At 38.3% G+C, this 15,716-nt stretch overlaps 1 protein-coding gene across 1 annotated transcript in view; it reads right to left on the bottom strand.

Annotated features, from left to right (window-relative positions):
• SNX6 (sorting nexin 6) overlaps window positions 1-15,716 on the bottom strand; it is a gene marked incomplete at its 3' end in the record, with an annotated part of 52,044 nt that overhangs the window by 26,923 nt on the left and 9,405 nt on the right. The window contains exons 2-5 of the mRNA XM_077769246.1: window positions 8,095-8,199; window positions 6,981-7,091; window positions 3,192-3,313; window positions 1,050-1,173 (exon numbers count right to left, since the gene is read on the bottom strand). Coding sequence (XP_077625372.1) covers window positions 1,050-1,173; window positions 3,192-3,313; window positions 6,981-7,091; window positions 8,095-8,199 — 462 coding nt within the window. The remainder of the gene's footprint in view (window positions 1-1,049; window positions 1,174-3,191; window positions 3,314-6,980; window positions 7,092-8,094; window positions 8,200-15,716) is intronic.

Here is a 15,716-nt window from a genome sequence, read left to right as displayed (position 1 = left end):
TTTTTTTTAATGTTTTATTTATTTCTAGGAGAGAGAAAGAGAGACAGCGTGAGCAGGGAAGGGTCAGAGAGATTGAGGGAGTCACAGACTGAAACAGGCTCCAGGCTCCGAGCTGGCAGTCAGCACAGAGCCCGACGCGGGGCTCGAACCCATGAACCGTGAGATCATGACCGAAGCGAAAGTCGGACGCTTAACCGACTAAGCCACCCAGGCGCCCCTGCTACATTTGTTTTCTGCTAAAATTATGAGTTAATCTTAAAAAAAATTTTTTTTTTTAAATGTTTTATTTATTTCTAGGAGAGAGAGAGAGACAGCGTGAGCAGGGGAGGGTCAGAGAGAGAGGGAGTCACAGACTGAAACAGGCTCCAGGCTCTGAGCTGGCAGTCAGCACAGAGCCCGACGCGGGGCTCGAACCCACGAACCGCGAGATCATGACCCAAGCGAAAGTCGGACGCTTAACCAACTAAGCCACCCGGGCACCCCAAATTATGAGTTAATCTTGTCATTCAACTATAAATCCCAATATCTGTATCACCTATCCATTAAAATTTTTTTTGCCAGTACTACTATGAATGAAGAAATCCTTAAGGCTCAATCGCATCAGTTTTTCCATTTGCACTGTAACAGAGCTTTCAGGCAGGGAAGGAGGAAGATTAGAAGCAATTGGCACTGAAAAAGGTCAGTTAAACAGATCAAAAGGCAATGATTAACCCAAAAGTAATCTAGAATTCTTTAGCTCAAGTACCTCCCTGGAATTTCTCGAGACTTCAAACTCAAATTTAAGAAACAATCAAACTGACAACCCTATTTCTTAAGAGGTTCACAATTCAGGATGAAAATCAACGTCCCATGTAGTAACATGATTAAGCCTCATTTCTTCATTTCTTCTCAAGTTGTATTGAAATACCCTATTACCACTAAATAAAATATCATTTTACACTGGCTTGAAAAATAAGAACATTACAAAAAAAGGGTCTTTTCTAACTACTCCCTGCCTTTTCCAGTGACTCTAAAAATAAACCCTGATTACTGCTTTAATCAATACTCACATCTTGATTATATTCCAAGAAGACATGGAAATTTAAATCTTTTCTCAAAATAGGATGTGCTGCCACACGACATAGAAACACTTCATGCATTGCAACAGTCTTCTTGAATATTGCCAAATATTCACTAGAAACAATACACAAAATCAAAGGTAAAACACTGCATCAACTAGAAAATCACCTGCAACAGTTTTCAACAATTACTCTAAATTATTCTAAATGCAAAATTAAAGATACAAAGATATAATCCATGTAAACAAAGGTTTTAGTTGAACTGTTAATAAAATGTATAAAATCCAGCTCTGAAAAGATGTCATGCTAGTTAATAATATTTATTATATTTAAATGTTAATAGTTTTAAGTTTTATGAACCTTTCTTCCTATCCAAGTTGATGTTAAAGGTAACCACAGGGGTGTTTGTTTTCAGCTCCAGAGAAAGTACAACTACAAATTATTTGATACAATCTTTATGGCTCAAGTTCGAGATAATTACTGCTTTTGAATACCTCTGTACAAAGAAAAAAAATCTAAACAAACTTCAGTAAGCATATTTTTGACATTAATAATTATTTTCATCTAATGACCCAAACACACAAGAAAAAAGCACACCACAGAGAGCCTAATTTTTGTCATTACATTGGAAACTTGTGTTTAAAATATTTTAATATCCTCAGTAAATCACAGTGATCATATAGTAATATATGTCAGTTTGAAAAAAGAAACACTCAAGGAAAAGGCCCAATATTCTTGCTTCAACTACGTGCAAGGAGGATAAATTTTACATACCAGCAAACCAGCAGGACCAATGTTGGGAGAAGTTTGATCTCTGTGAGGGTAGTCATTCAGTGAAGACAAAAAAGAAGGATGCAGAGGATGGAGGTAGCAGTAGAATAAACCCAAGGTTCTCTGTTATCCAACCCCTAACCAGACCACAAAAGAATCATGATCAGGGCCACTGGAAAACCACAGATTCTTTAATATTAATGTGCTCTGCTAATTTCCAGTTTTCAGTCTTATAACTATAAAAGTATGTATCTCTGTCTGCTCTCAGACTATTGCTTGCACCCAGCATGGACAAAAATCTTAAAATATCTGTCACCTTACATTTTGACAAAAAAGATCTACTTTGCTAATTTATCTTGTCAAACAAGTTTAGCATTCTGAAGAGGAGTCTAGTAGCCAGGTGGATATATGCTTAAAAACTGACACGAAGTGGAAGAGGAGAAAAGGAAATGCATGAAGAGGAGAAATGATCAGAAAAAGAGTGATGGAAGTGATGATGATACAAGGGAAAGTGTTTCCGTGTACAGCTCTCAAAATACAGAAAACAATATACTGTAAATCTAAAATTACTTCAAATGTCTAATAAGGGAAAGATTCTGTATTTTCAGCAAATATGCTAAACACAAAATAGAAGTTATTCCAGTTTTTTCAAAGATTTAATACATTTCTAGTGTATGTGAAACTAATAATCATTTAATTAAAAACATTTTAACACTATTCTCTTGTTACTTTGCTCCTATTCTTTTCCCCTTGGCCAGAAGTCATAGGCAGAAAGAAAGAAAAGAAAATTAAATTTTTTAATTAAAAAAATTAAACACACAGATATAGCCAGCCAGCCAGCCACACATGTGCGCATGCGCACACACACACACACGCGGACACACACACAAACACACACAGTCTTTTTTAAAAAGAAAATAGAATATGTGCAGAGTTGCTCAGTGCATGTTTTTATGAGAAATAGAAAACAGAAGTTTGGGTAGTATGCACATATTAAAAAAAGAAAACCAGGTTGGCAATGACTAAGGCCTTATAGATAAAAACCAAAATAACTTATATTCTGCTTCAAAAAGTCTTATTTCCCTTTCTACTATGTTTAAATAAAGTTTTGGATCCTCCATTTTCAATTTTCAGAGTCTATTTAAAACATTAATTTAAAGAATTTTACAATGCAGACAATTATTCTATAATTTTCCTGTAGGCTCTGATCATGATCATTAAAACTGGTTGTTTGACTTAAACCTGCATTTTTAGGAAAGGGTCACTGTGGTGAAATGATTAAAAGGATGGGATATCAGAGAGCACAGAAAAAAGGCATTAAAACAAGCACAATTAACAAAAGCAACAACAAAAATCACATACGCTTCCAGTTCCTGTTTCATCTTTGTGAATTCTTCTTTTGTCATGGACCCTTCTCCTTCTCCAAGCTTCTGTAGTTTTTCCCTTGAAGCATCAAAATCAGGTCTTGGTGGTGCTGGTGGGATCTGTAAGAAAACCAAATCACTAATTTTAAAGACTGTTTTATTTTTCACAGCAGCTGTACTACTGCCACCATAAAAGACTGTCTGGGAGAGCTAAAGATATCTTGAAGGAACATGGCACCAGGAACATCCCAATTCAGGTTAGAAAATTTGATAAGGTCCTTTGCACCAAGGAAGAAATACGGCAGAGTACTATTTTCTAGGATTAGAACAGTAGCTCCCAACCTTTAATCTGCAGATTCCTACATGGCAACTTAGAGTCCTCAAATGTATAAACACATTAAGCTCTGACTATATGCTAAGTGAATATGCATACCAATTTTCAGATGTAAAAGGTTTGATCAAATACAAATATATATATTTAAATTAATGAATTCATAGTAGCTTTATGCTATTCCATGTTTCTTAAATTCATGGATGCCAATAGTACAATCCAGCAAGGGATGTTAAAATGGGTTCTTGAATTGGAGGAGTGTACCAGAAACATAGAGCATGGACTTAAAACCAAGAGAACAAGACAGAGATTAATGACTAACCTCATTCTATTCAATTCACTCACAATAAGGGCATAAGTAAATACTTTTTTTTTTTTTTAATGTTTTTTATTTATTTCTAGGAGAGAGAGAGAGAGACAGCGTGAGCAGGGGAGGGTCAGAGAGAGAGGGAGTCACAGACTGAAACAGGCTCCAGGCTCTGAGCTGGCAGTCAGCACACAGCCCGACGCGGGGCTCGACCCCGCGAACTGTGAGATCATGACCTAAGCGAAAGTCGGACGCTTAACCAACTAAGCCAGCCAGGCGCCCCAGTAAATACTTATCTTAAGTAAAAATATAAGATCTAGAAGAGACATATCTTTCAAGGGAACGATAGAAGAAAAAAAGTTTATCTTTTTTTTTTAAAGAATTAATTTTTTTAATGTTTTATTTATTTTTGAGAGAGAGCGAGAGACAGTGTGAGCAGGGGAGGGTCAGAGAGAGAGGGAGTCCCAGAATCTGAAGACAGGCTCCAGGCTCTGAGCTCACTGTCAGCACAGAGCCCGATGAGGGGCTCAAACCCACGAACCGTGAGACCATGACCTGGGCTGAAGTCAGACGCTTAACCAACTGAGCCACCCAGGTGGCCCAAAAAAAGTTTATCTTAAAAGGAATGGCTTACAAATAAGAATTGTGAAGGGAAAATTATGGGAAGCAAAGAAAGCTAGAAGAGAAAGAAAAGTAGGGGAAAAGTTAAAGAATGAATACAAGAAAAGGAAAAGAGGAAAGGAATAGGGAAGGAAGCCATCAAGTACAGCTGAGCACACACTCACATCTACTATGCACCAGGCTTGATGCTGAACAATGTGCATATAAAGATAAATAAGACATGGTCTTGGGGTGCCTGGCTGACTCAGTTGGTAGAGTATGCGACTCTCAGTCTTGGGGTTGTGAGTTTAAGCCCCATGCTGGGTATAGAGATCACTTAAAAATAAAATCTTGGAGGGAGTGGGCCTGGCTGGCTCAGTCAAGTATCTGACTCTTGATATTGGCTCAGACTGTGATCTTGCAGCTGTGAGACTGAGCCCCTCGTTGGGGTCCTGAGCATGAAGCCGGCTTAAGATTCTTCTCTCCCTGCCCTTCCCCTTCTCGTGCACATGTTCTCTCTCTCTCAAAATAAATAAACACTAAAAATAAATAAAGAGGGGCACCTGGGTGGCTTAGTTGCTTGAGTGTCCAAATTTGGCTCAGATCATGATCTCAAGGTTCATGAGTTTGAGCCCCAAATCGGACTCACTGCTGTCACCCTGTCAGCACAGAGCCTGCTTCCATTCCTCTATCCCTCTCTCCCTGCCCCTCCCCCACCTGCCCTCTCTCCAAAATATAAGTTAGTAAGTAAGTAAATAAATAAATAAATAAAATCCTGGCATGCCTGAGTGACTCGGTTGGTTGAGCATCAGGCTCTTGATTTTGGCTCAGGTCATGATCCCAGTGTGATGGGGTCAAGCCCTGTGTCAGGCTCTGTGCTGAACATAGACCCTGTTTAAGATTCTGTCTCTCTCTCTCTCTCTCTCTCTGTCCCTCTTCCCCATTCCTGCTAGCTAAAATAATAAAAAATTTTTTTACATATAATTCTTTATTTTTTAATTATCATTTTAACTATTTTTCAAACTTTACATCCACATTAGTTAACATATAGTACAATAAAAAATTCTTAAAAAAACAAGCAAAGATGGTCTTGGTCTTTGGGGAGTGTTTAGTCTATAGAAGGAGGTTGTAGTAAGAAAATGCCATTAGACAAGATGAGGAAGAAAAGGTGGAAATAAGATGGGAAAAGAAGAAGGAATTTCCAGTTTGGTGTACACACTGTGAAGGTGGAAGGTGGTACACCTAGAGAGGCCATGCAAGTTCTGCCCCAACCCCCCTCCCCGTACCTTGTCCTATGCATCTCTTCCTTTTGGCTATTTCTGAGTTGTATCCCTTACATAAACTGGTAATTTTTTTAAGAAATAAAGAAAAAATATGTACGGCCAGTTGTCAACCAAATTTTGACTTACACAAACAAAAAGCAAATGACAGAGAAGGAGTAGCCACAAGGATGGAGAAAGAATCAAGTCAGGATAATTTCAAGAATATAAAATGAAACTAAATTTCAGGAATCTGAGTGTGGACAATGGCTGAGGCACAACATCTGGTGCATACTTAATTTTTTTTAATGTTTTTATTTATTTGTGAGAGAGAGAGACAGCGTAAGCAGGGGAGGGTCAGAGAGAAAGGGAGACACAGAATCCAAAGCAGGCTCCAGGCTCTGAGCTGTCAGCACAGAGTCCGACACGGGGCTGGAACCCACAAACGGTGAGATCATGACCTGAGCCGAAGTCGGACGTTTAACTGGCTGAGCCACCCGGCGCCCCATCTGGTGCATACTTAGTTTAGAGAACTTCTTAAGGTACCTTCCTTAAAAAAACTCTTAAGTATTTGTCTTCCTAAGTGTTTAAAACCATTATGGTTTGTAACCTCCCCTTAATTAATCCCTAGGAAAAACCCATTTCACTTCCAGTAAACAATAAGAATTTAAATTTAAATGAAGGAGCAGGCGCCTGGGTGGCTCAGTTGGTTAAGCATCCGACTTGGGTTCAGGTCATGATCTCACGGTTGGTGGGTTTGAGCCCTGTGTCGGGCTCTGTGCTGACAGCTCAGAGCCTGGAGCCTGCTTTGGATTCTGTGTCTCCCTCTCTCTCTGACCCTTCCTTGCTCACGCTGTCTCTGTCTCTCTCTCTCAGAAATAAATAAAACATAAAATAAGTAAATAAATAAATTTAAATGAAGGAGCATAACATAGCTATAGGTCCACACTCTCAAACTAGGCAATTCAAGATAAAAGGTGATAGTCCATTGTGTTTTGTAATTGGCGATTTTAAAACATTACACCAGTTCAATAAAAATTTAACACACAATAAAGTACCTAAAAAACTCCTAGAAAATGGCATGAAAATGGAACCCCATGAGAACAAACTGAGGACTGATGGGTGTGGAGGGGGGAGGGGAGAGATGGGCAGGGAGGAGGGCACTTGTGGGGATGAGCACTGGGTGTTATATGGAAACCAAGTTGACAATAAACTATCTGTAAAAAATAATATTTTTTTCTCCTTTGACTTAGAAAAAATAAAGAAAGAAAACAGAACCCCAATACTCACAATATAACCCGCATAGTCTTCATTTTCGACGAAGGAATCATGAAGCCAGATAAATTCCTCATGTTGTCGAACAACAGAAAACTCATTTTGTTTAAAATTTGGCAATGAACTCTGCAAAGACAGAGATTCTCTTGAATAAAAATCAAAATTACACTAAAAGGCTTTTAATAAACATTTTTATCTTATTTTTGTAAGTTAATCTCATATGAAAGATTATCAGCACTTTTAAATTTTGTTTTGTTTTTAACATTTATTTATTTTTGAGAGACAGAGAGAGACAGATCTTGAGCAGGGGAGGGGCAAAGAGAGAGGGACACACAGAATCTGAAGCAGGCTCCAGGCTCTGAGCTGTCAGCACAGAGCCCGACACGGGGCTTACATCCACGAACTGTGACATAATGACCTGAGCCGAAGTTGGATTCTCAACTGACTGAGCCATTCGGGCGCCCCAGATTATCAGTACTTTTAAACTCGATTATGAAAACTCTGAGACACCAGACAAATTTCCCTGGGATCTTTGAGAAAAGAAGTTGATAGCCTCTTATATTCTACTGCTACCATTACTTAAAAGTTATCTTGTTAATATATATCAAACTCAACTACTCAAAGGAAAATAGATCTACAATCTGAAAATATGCCTGAGAACTGAAATCTAAGAAGAAAATAATTTTAAGACAGTAATTAACTGAAATAAGAAAACAAGAATGATAAAAGATATTAATAGAAGTCTAGAGAAAATGAAGTTTGCATTACACCTAGGTTTTGTGATTAGTTCTTAAATGTTAATCTTTAAAGAGTGCATTAAAATAAAAAGTACATTTCCCTGGGGCACCTGGATGGCTCAGTTGGTTAAGTGTCCAACTCTTGGTTTTGGCTCAGGTCATGATCTCACAATTTGTGGGATGGAGCCCTGCATGCACGAAGCCTGCTTGGGATTCTCTCTCTCCCTCTTTCTCTGCCCCTCCCTCACTCAGGAGTGCCCTCTCTCTAAATAAATAAATAAACTTAAAAATGTTTTTAAAAATGTTCAAAACCAAAGTTCCAGTCACTATACTGTCACATATTAACATCTGCACGATAGTTAAAAATAGCACAAGTACAAAATCACATTTACCTTTGTGTGAACAGTGAATTTTACTTTATCTCTCTCACTCAGAGCATCAGAAATGTCCACTTGCAGAGCAGCATCATTTTGAAGATCTACATTTATTGCTTTAAGCTAGAAAAAGATAATACCTTAGTGAAAATTCTGTGGGCGTTTATAGAATCTCACTCTTTTTCAGACATTAAGACAATGCAAAAGCAAAACAAAACAAAAATAAAAGAATCTTAAATCTAAAATGTACTCAAGTTCATTTAAACTACATATATGTTTTGGAGCGCAGGTTCTTTGGGTATGTTATTACCTTAATCAATTTTCATTCTATACTATTCAACTAGGCTTTGTATGAGTCAATGTGCTAACCATTATTCATTATAACTTCACTTAAAAAGTAAAGCATTTTCTCTCTTTCCTCTTCTCTGCCATTGTGGTGCATGAAGTTAACTGTTCTTCACGATGGGCGGCAGCAGGGAAGTCTGGAGGATACCCCTGCCTCACAGTTTGGATGACCTGGATCTGAATCCCATCTCTGCACATTAATATACTCTGATTTGGGTCTTCTCACAAGACTTTCAGAATCATGCTTAAAACATGGCCAAGAAACAAAAGCAGAACCGTTCCATTCCCCAGTGAACTAGGATGAAAATGTAATAAAATCAGGTACAACTCCAAGGAGGCCCTGGAGAAGAACCAAGCTGGCCTAGAAGGGATAGCACATGAGATGGCAACATACTTAGGCTGCATTAAGGTCACATATTTGTATTCTATCACTCTGTAAACATCACTACCAACTCAACAATAGACATGTTTTACTAGGAAAATGATTTCTCTTACTATGCTTCTATGCCAGTAAGGTGATTCAGTAATAAATATGCAAGACCTTTTGTTTGAAAGAAATAAATACATAAAAAAAAGCTATTTTCCAAGAAGATGGTCCATTAAAGTTCAAATGTTCTAAAGTTAAGGAAAGTATCTACCTTTAAGAACAAGAAAAATAATGAAAAGGCTAATAATTTTAACTCTATTGCTTATTTCAGTTCAGGAATTTACAATGAAACTATTAAATATAGTTAAATATATTACATATAACATATTTGTAGTGCTAAGAAAATGGCAACATAATACTCAATAACTACCTCCCGTGACAGGAATTAAATCTCACATTTTACTCTACAAGTTTAATATATTAAAGTGATTGACTATGTTCTCTATTTAGTGCTTCCATGTACTTGTCTATGAGAAGACCTCTCTACTTATAATTCTTTTGTTTTTAATTTTTTTTTATGTTTTATTTATTTCTAGGGGAGAGAGAGAGAGAGAGAGACAGCGTGAGCAGGAGAGGGTCAGAGAGAGAAGGAGTCACAGACTCCGAAACAGGCTCCAGGCTCTGAGCTGACAGTCAGCACAGAGCCCGACGCGGGGCTCGAACCCACGAACTGCGAGATCATGACCTAAGCGAAAGTCAGACGCTTAACCGACTAAGCCACCCAGGCGCCCCTCTACTTATAATTCTTAAGTTTATTTATTTTGAGAGCCCGTGTGCACTTGAGTGGGGGAGGAGCCTGACACAGGGCTTGACCTCATGAACTGTGAGATCATGACCTGAACTAAAATCTTAACCGACTAAGCCACCCAGGCACCCCTGTTTTTTTAAAAAAGTAAACTCTATCACCAACATGGGGCTCAACCTTACAATTCCAAGATCAAGAGTCACATGTTCTCACTGAGGCAGCCAGTCACCCCTCTATTTATAATTCTTAACCATAATTCTGTTGATAATTCTTAAATTTCATCTATTTTCTTCCCCTTTAAGCAAATATACATTCTAAAATGTTTGACTAATTTGGAGACCTATAAAAAAATCAAACACGCTGAAAGATGAAAATAAATTCTGAGCCAGGTGCAAAGACAGGAAATATTTAAGGTCTAATTAGCCACCTAGCCTGCTTCAAATACTCTAGTTGTAAAACCCAGGTCTTACTTTAGGAATCTCATGTAGTCATTAGCATTTCAAATTCTGTTTTATTTTATTTTATTAATGTTTTGTTTCTGAGAGAGAGAGAGAAACAGTGTGAGCAGGGGAGGGTCAGAGAGAGAGGGAGATACAGAATCTGAAGCAGGCTTCAGGCTCTGAGCTAGCTGTCAGCACAGGGCCCAACGTGGGACTCGAACCCACAAACCATGTGATCATGACTTGAGCCGAAATCGGACGCTTAACCGACTAAGTCACCCAAGCGCCCCAGCATTTCAAATTTTAATTACAATGTAAAAGGAAAAAATGCTGGAAGCAGAATTATGATCTTGGTCATATATTTAAAAGTGCAGGTGCACCTAGGTAGCTCAGTCGGTTAAGTATCTGACTCTTGATTTCAGCTCAGGTCATGGTCTCACAGTTTGTGACATCGAGCCCTGTACTGGGCCCTGTGCTGACAGCGTGGAGCCTGCTTGGGATTCTCTCATTTCCTCTCTCTCTGCCCCTCCCCCACTTGAATTTTTTTCCTCTCTCTCAAAATAAATAAACTTAAAAAAATAAAAATATATACATAAAAAAGCTTATTGGAAATATAACAAAATGTGACTATCAGTGGATTTTCTTTATATATTCCTTTATTCTCCCAACTGTCCACAATATGCATGCATTACTTTTATAAATGGTGGGGAGCCCCCTTAAAATGGAAACCCTTTGATCTAATAAAATACTAATTTTAGGAATTTTTTTCATCGAATAGTTGTTTAACTTTCATTAGTAACAACCAAAAGTAACATAGTATTTCACTCCTGCACTATTGGTTCTAGTTTGAGTAGCCCTGTTTTTAAAAGATGCAGACCATTACAGGGGTGCCTGGGTGATTCAGTTGGTTGAGCATCCAACTTTAGCTCAGGTCATGATCTCACGGTTCATGAGTTCAAGACCCATGTTGAGCTTTGCACTGACAGCGCTGAGCGTGCTTCGGATTCTGTCTCTCTCTCTGCCCTTCCCCTGCTTGTGCTCTCTCTTTCAAAAATAAACATTAAAAACATTTCTTTAACCAAAAAAATAATAAAAGATAAAAACCATTACGTAAAATCCAACTGAAGATTCACAAAAGAAATGTGCTGACAGCTTGGAACATGCTTGAGATTCTGTCTCTCTCTCAAAATGAATAAATAAACTTAAAAAAAAAAACACTTATATTATGTGGTACTATCTCTGATGGCCTTTAGTAAAAACTTTATAGGTAACTTAAGTTTATATTAAGTTCAATTTAATCAGTAATCATCATTTTTAAAGTTTTTTTTTTTAATTTATTTATTTCTAGGAGAGAAAGAGAGAGACAGTGTGAGCAGGGGAGGGTCAGAGAGAGAGGGAGTCACAGACTGAAACAGGCTCCAGGCTCTGAGCTGGCAGTCAGCACAGAGCCCGACGAGGGGCTCGAACCCACGAACCGCGAGATGATGACCTAAGCAAAAGTCGGACGCTTAACTGACTAAGCCACCCAGGCGCCCCTATCGTATAAAGTTTTTAAAGTTTATACTATAAACTTACATACATTATTTTAAAATGTTTAAAAATTTGTAATTGTACTCAATGCTACATGTAGCCCATTGTCTGATAAAAGAAATGAAATTAAAAGTTGCCTTGAGGGAGACCTGGGTGGCTTAGTCAGTCAAGTGCCTCGATTTCTGCTCGGGTCATGATTTTGTGGTTTGTGGTACTGAGCCCCACAATGGGTTCTGTGCTGACAGTGTGAAGCCTGCGTGGGGTTTCTCTCTCAAATAAAAAAATAAGCATTAAAAGAAAAAAAAACGTTTCCTTTTTTCTCTTTACTCACAATCAGGACACTTTTAAGGTGTTTATTGTGGTAGACTGAATAATGGCTCCCCATAGAACGTCCACAGCCAAGTATCTGGAACCTGTGGACGTTACTTTACATGGCAAAAAAAGGGCTCTGGAGGTGTGATTAAATTAAGGATCCTGAGATGGGGAGATTATCCTGGATTATCCAAGTGGGTCTTAAATGCAGTTACAGGTATCCTTAGAAGAGGTGGAAGGAGATTAGACACAGACAAAAGGGAGGGCAACAGGACTATGGATGCAGACATTAGAGTGATCCAACCACAAGCCAAGGTTTGCTGGCAGCCATCAGAAACCAGAGGGACAAGTAACAAATTCTTCCCCAGAATCCCGGGGAGTGTGGCCCTGCTGACACCTTGATTTCAGCTCACTGATCCTGTTTTTGGATTTCTGTACTACAGAACTGTGAGAAAATACATTTCTGTTATATTCAGCCATCAGATTTGTAGTAATTTGTTAGACTAGCCACAGGAAACTCATAAGTTTATCATTATGATTTTCAGAATATAATCTTGGCTTTTCTCCATTTCTTATGTTTTCTCTGCCTCATCAAGCATTTCCCAAATGCAACTGGTAAGCATCAACCTGGGTGCTTATTAAAAATGCAGAACCCCAGGCCCGATCACAGATTTATCAAAACAATCTTCAGGGAAAAAGCCTTAAAAATTGTATTTGGGAACCCTAGTCTAGACTTTCAAGGTGTATTTGCCTTTACAATCTGTGAAAACTTCATCTCAACTGCTAATATTTTCTTTTTAATGATTATATAAAACACTGTTGCCAGATTTTATATCTATATGTACATTTAAATTTTCAGATTTATTTTAACTGTTGCACTATCAATTTGGTAACACACCTTTCAGGATTTCTACGTTTGAATAGCTGTTATTTATTCTTTCAATTTAAGGTTATTCCCAATTATCTCTTTCTTCCATTTCCTTGTCTCTGTATATCAAATATACTTGTCTCCTTTTTTCTGACAGCACACTTGGCTTTTTCAAATTGTAACTTTTATTGATAACAGATATTTTTATATTATGTACTTACTGCTTTTGTTCTTGGATTCTCTCTTTTCAGGTATACCTTACATACAATGAAATGCAGGTTTTATGTATATAATTTGAAGAGTTTTGGCAGATACACAGGTTACCATGTCCTGTAATCATGACTACAACCATCCCCAGAAATTCCCTCCATTACTTTAACATTTCTATTTTTTTCCCTAACTCTTCTGGAAATTCTTCTGTATGCCTTATGAAAGCTTATAGCCCTTCACATATGGTCTTAACAGCTATTAATCCAATCTATCACTTGTCTTTTTCATTCTTTTAGCAAGTATATTCTAGAACTGATCTCAGGAAAAGCGCATGAATCATAAATAAGGCCACAGCAAAATGCTGATGGTGAGACGGTGACTCCTTTAATTTATATTTCATCGTAAGTTCAAAATAACAGCTTCACATCTCAATTTTTTCTCTATTTCTGAGCTTACAGAGAAAAGGAGACAAAAAGGAATATTCTGTTTGGCAATAAGATTTGTTTCACACACACCAGGGTTTTTTTTTTTTAAGTCCTGTTTCTAATAACTAAGATGTGTAATGGAAAAGCCAGGCAATAAATGAAATCATCCCCTACATAAAAACAAAATTTCCACTGAAAGCTAATCTGCTATATTTCATCAATTCTAGATGCACATTTTGCACATTTAAACATCTAAAATAGGAATGCCTTATAACTGATGACAAATTCCAGTTTAATTGGCAATCTTTTTTCTTCCTTAGTGGTACATAAAGTATACCTTCCAATCAATTATGCCTTAGATCTGATAAAATATCATATTATAAATCTAATGTTAATTTCATAAACCATACACAAGGTTTTTCAGGCATATATTCTTTTTTTAGATAAAAGTTAATGTTAAGAGAGTTTTTATTAAGGAAAAAAGTGAAAGCAAACAACCTGTGATTCATCAACATTTAATGAACTTTTTGAAATTAGCGAGGTAAGTGTGACGAAATTCTCATTAGACTACATTCACTGGTTGAATGCACATCTGGGCTGATAAACTCTGTAGTCTCCTGTCAAAGAGTGGCTAGGTTAAACATTTGTGTCATGGTCAAGAGGAAGAGAAGGCAGAGCAAACAGATTAACAAACATAAATACAGTACCATTAAAAAGATAATTTAAAGACACCGTCTTATTGCTGATGATTGTTCCACATGTAATTATTTAGTAAAGAAGACATTCAATACTATAGATTCATGTACTATAAAGTATCTACCTTAGAACATTCCTAGAAAATTAGTTGTTCATCTTTCGTCAGAAAAGAAAATGTATAGAGATGGACGGATAGAAGAAAAGGAAAATAACTGACTATTGCATAGCCTCCCAACATGGTATCTTGCTTCTGTCCTTTTCCTTTTCTTTAATCTATTCCTTACAATCCCATTAAACTAAGTCATTCCTTAGCTCAAAACCTAGGGGTCCCCACTTGGAGAAAAGCCAAAGTCCACCAAGCCCTATAAAATCTGCATCTGACATCATCTCTCAGGCTAATCTATCACTCCTCTGGCTGACTGCAGCCCTGCCATATGGGCTTAGTTCCTCCTTAAATACAGAGGCATGCTGCCACCTCCGGAATCTTTGCACTTACTGATCCCTATACCTGGAACATTCTGCCCCCAGGTATCTATCTGCATGACTCACTCCTTCGTTTCCTTCAAGTTATTTACCAGAATGTCAGCTTTTCAGGAAAGCCTCTCCTGGCAACCCTAAAACTACAACTCAACTCTCCTCCCCCCCAACAATCCCTATCCCCCCACCTTTAAAAATATGTTTGTTTAATTTATTGTTTATATATTTGGGAGAGAGCATGAGCAGGGGAGGGACAGAGAGACAGGGAGACAGAGTATCCAAAGAAGGCTCTGTACTGATAGTGGAGAGCCCGCAGAAAGCCAGTGGAGAGCATGACATGAGGCTTGAACTCACGAACCTCAAGATCATGACCTGAGCTGAAGTCTGAAGTCAGATGCTTAATCAACTGAGCCACCCAGGGGCCCCCCTCCCCCGTATTTATTTTGAGAGAGAGAGCACACATGTGCACAAGCGAGGGAAAGCGGAAGAGGCAGACAGAGAATCCCAAGCAGGCTTGGTGCTGTCAGTGCAGAGCCTGATGTAGGGCTCGATCCCATGACCCCTTAAGATCAGGACCTGAGCCCAAATCCAGAGTTTGATGCTTACCTGACTAAGCTACTCATGCACCCCACACCTCATATTTTTCATAGTACTTGTTTACCATTTACTATATATATATTTTAAAATTTTTTAACATTTATTTATTATTTAGAAAGAGAGAGACAGAGCATGAGCAGGGAAGGGGCAGAGAGAAGGGGAGACACAGAATCTGAAGCCAGCTCCAGGCTCTGAGCTGTCAGCACAGAGCCTGACGTGGGGCTCAAACCCAAAAACTGTGTGATGATGACCTGAGCTGAAGTCGGACGCTTAACTGACTGAGCCACCCAGGTGCCCCCATATTTTATTTTTTAATTTTTTTTAAAAATTTATTTCTAGGAGAGAGAGAGAGCGTGAGCAGGGGAGGGTCAGAGAGAGAGGGAGTCACAGACTCTGAAACAGGCTCCAGGCTCTGAGCTGGCAGTCAGCACAGAGCCCGACGCGGGGCTTGAACCCATGAACCGCGAGATCATGACCTAAGCGAAAGTCGGACGCTTAACCGACTAAGCCACCCAGGCGCTCCCATATTTTATTTTTTAACAGTCCTCTGTAACTATAATGTCAGTTT

Source organism: Crocuta crocuta, unplaced genomic scaffold (assembly GCF_008692635.1).
Source record: "Crocuta crocuta isolate KB4526 unplaced genomic scaffold, BGI_CrCroc_1.0 scaffold65, whole genome shotgun sequence".
NCBI lineage: Eukaryota > Metazoa > Chordata > Mammalia > Carnivora > Hyaenidae > Crocuta > Crocuta crocuta.
The sequence above is the reverse complement of the archived record's forward strand: the minus strand, read 5'-3'. Positions and strand labels throughout refer to the sequence as shown.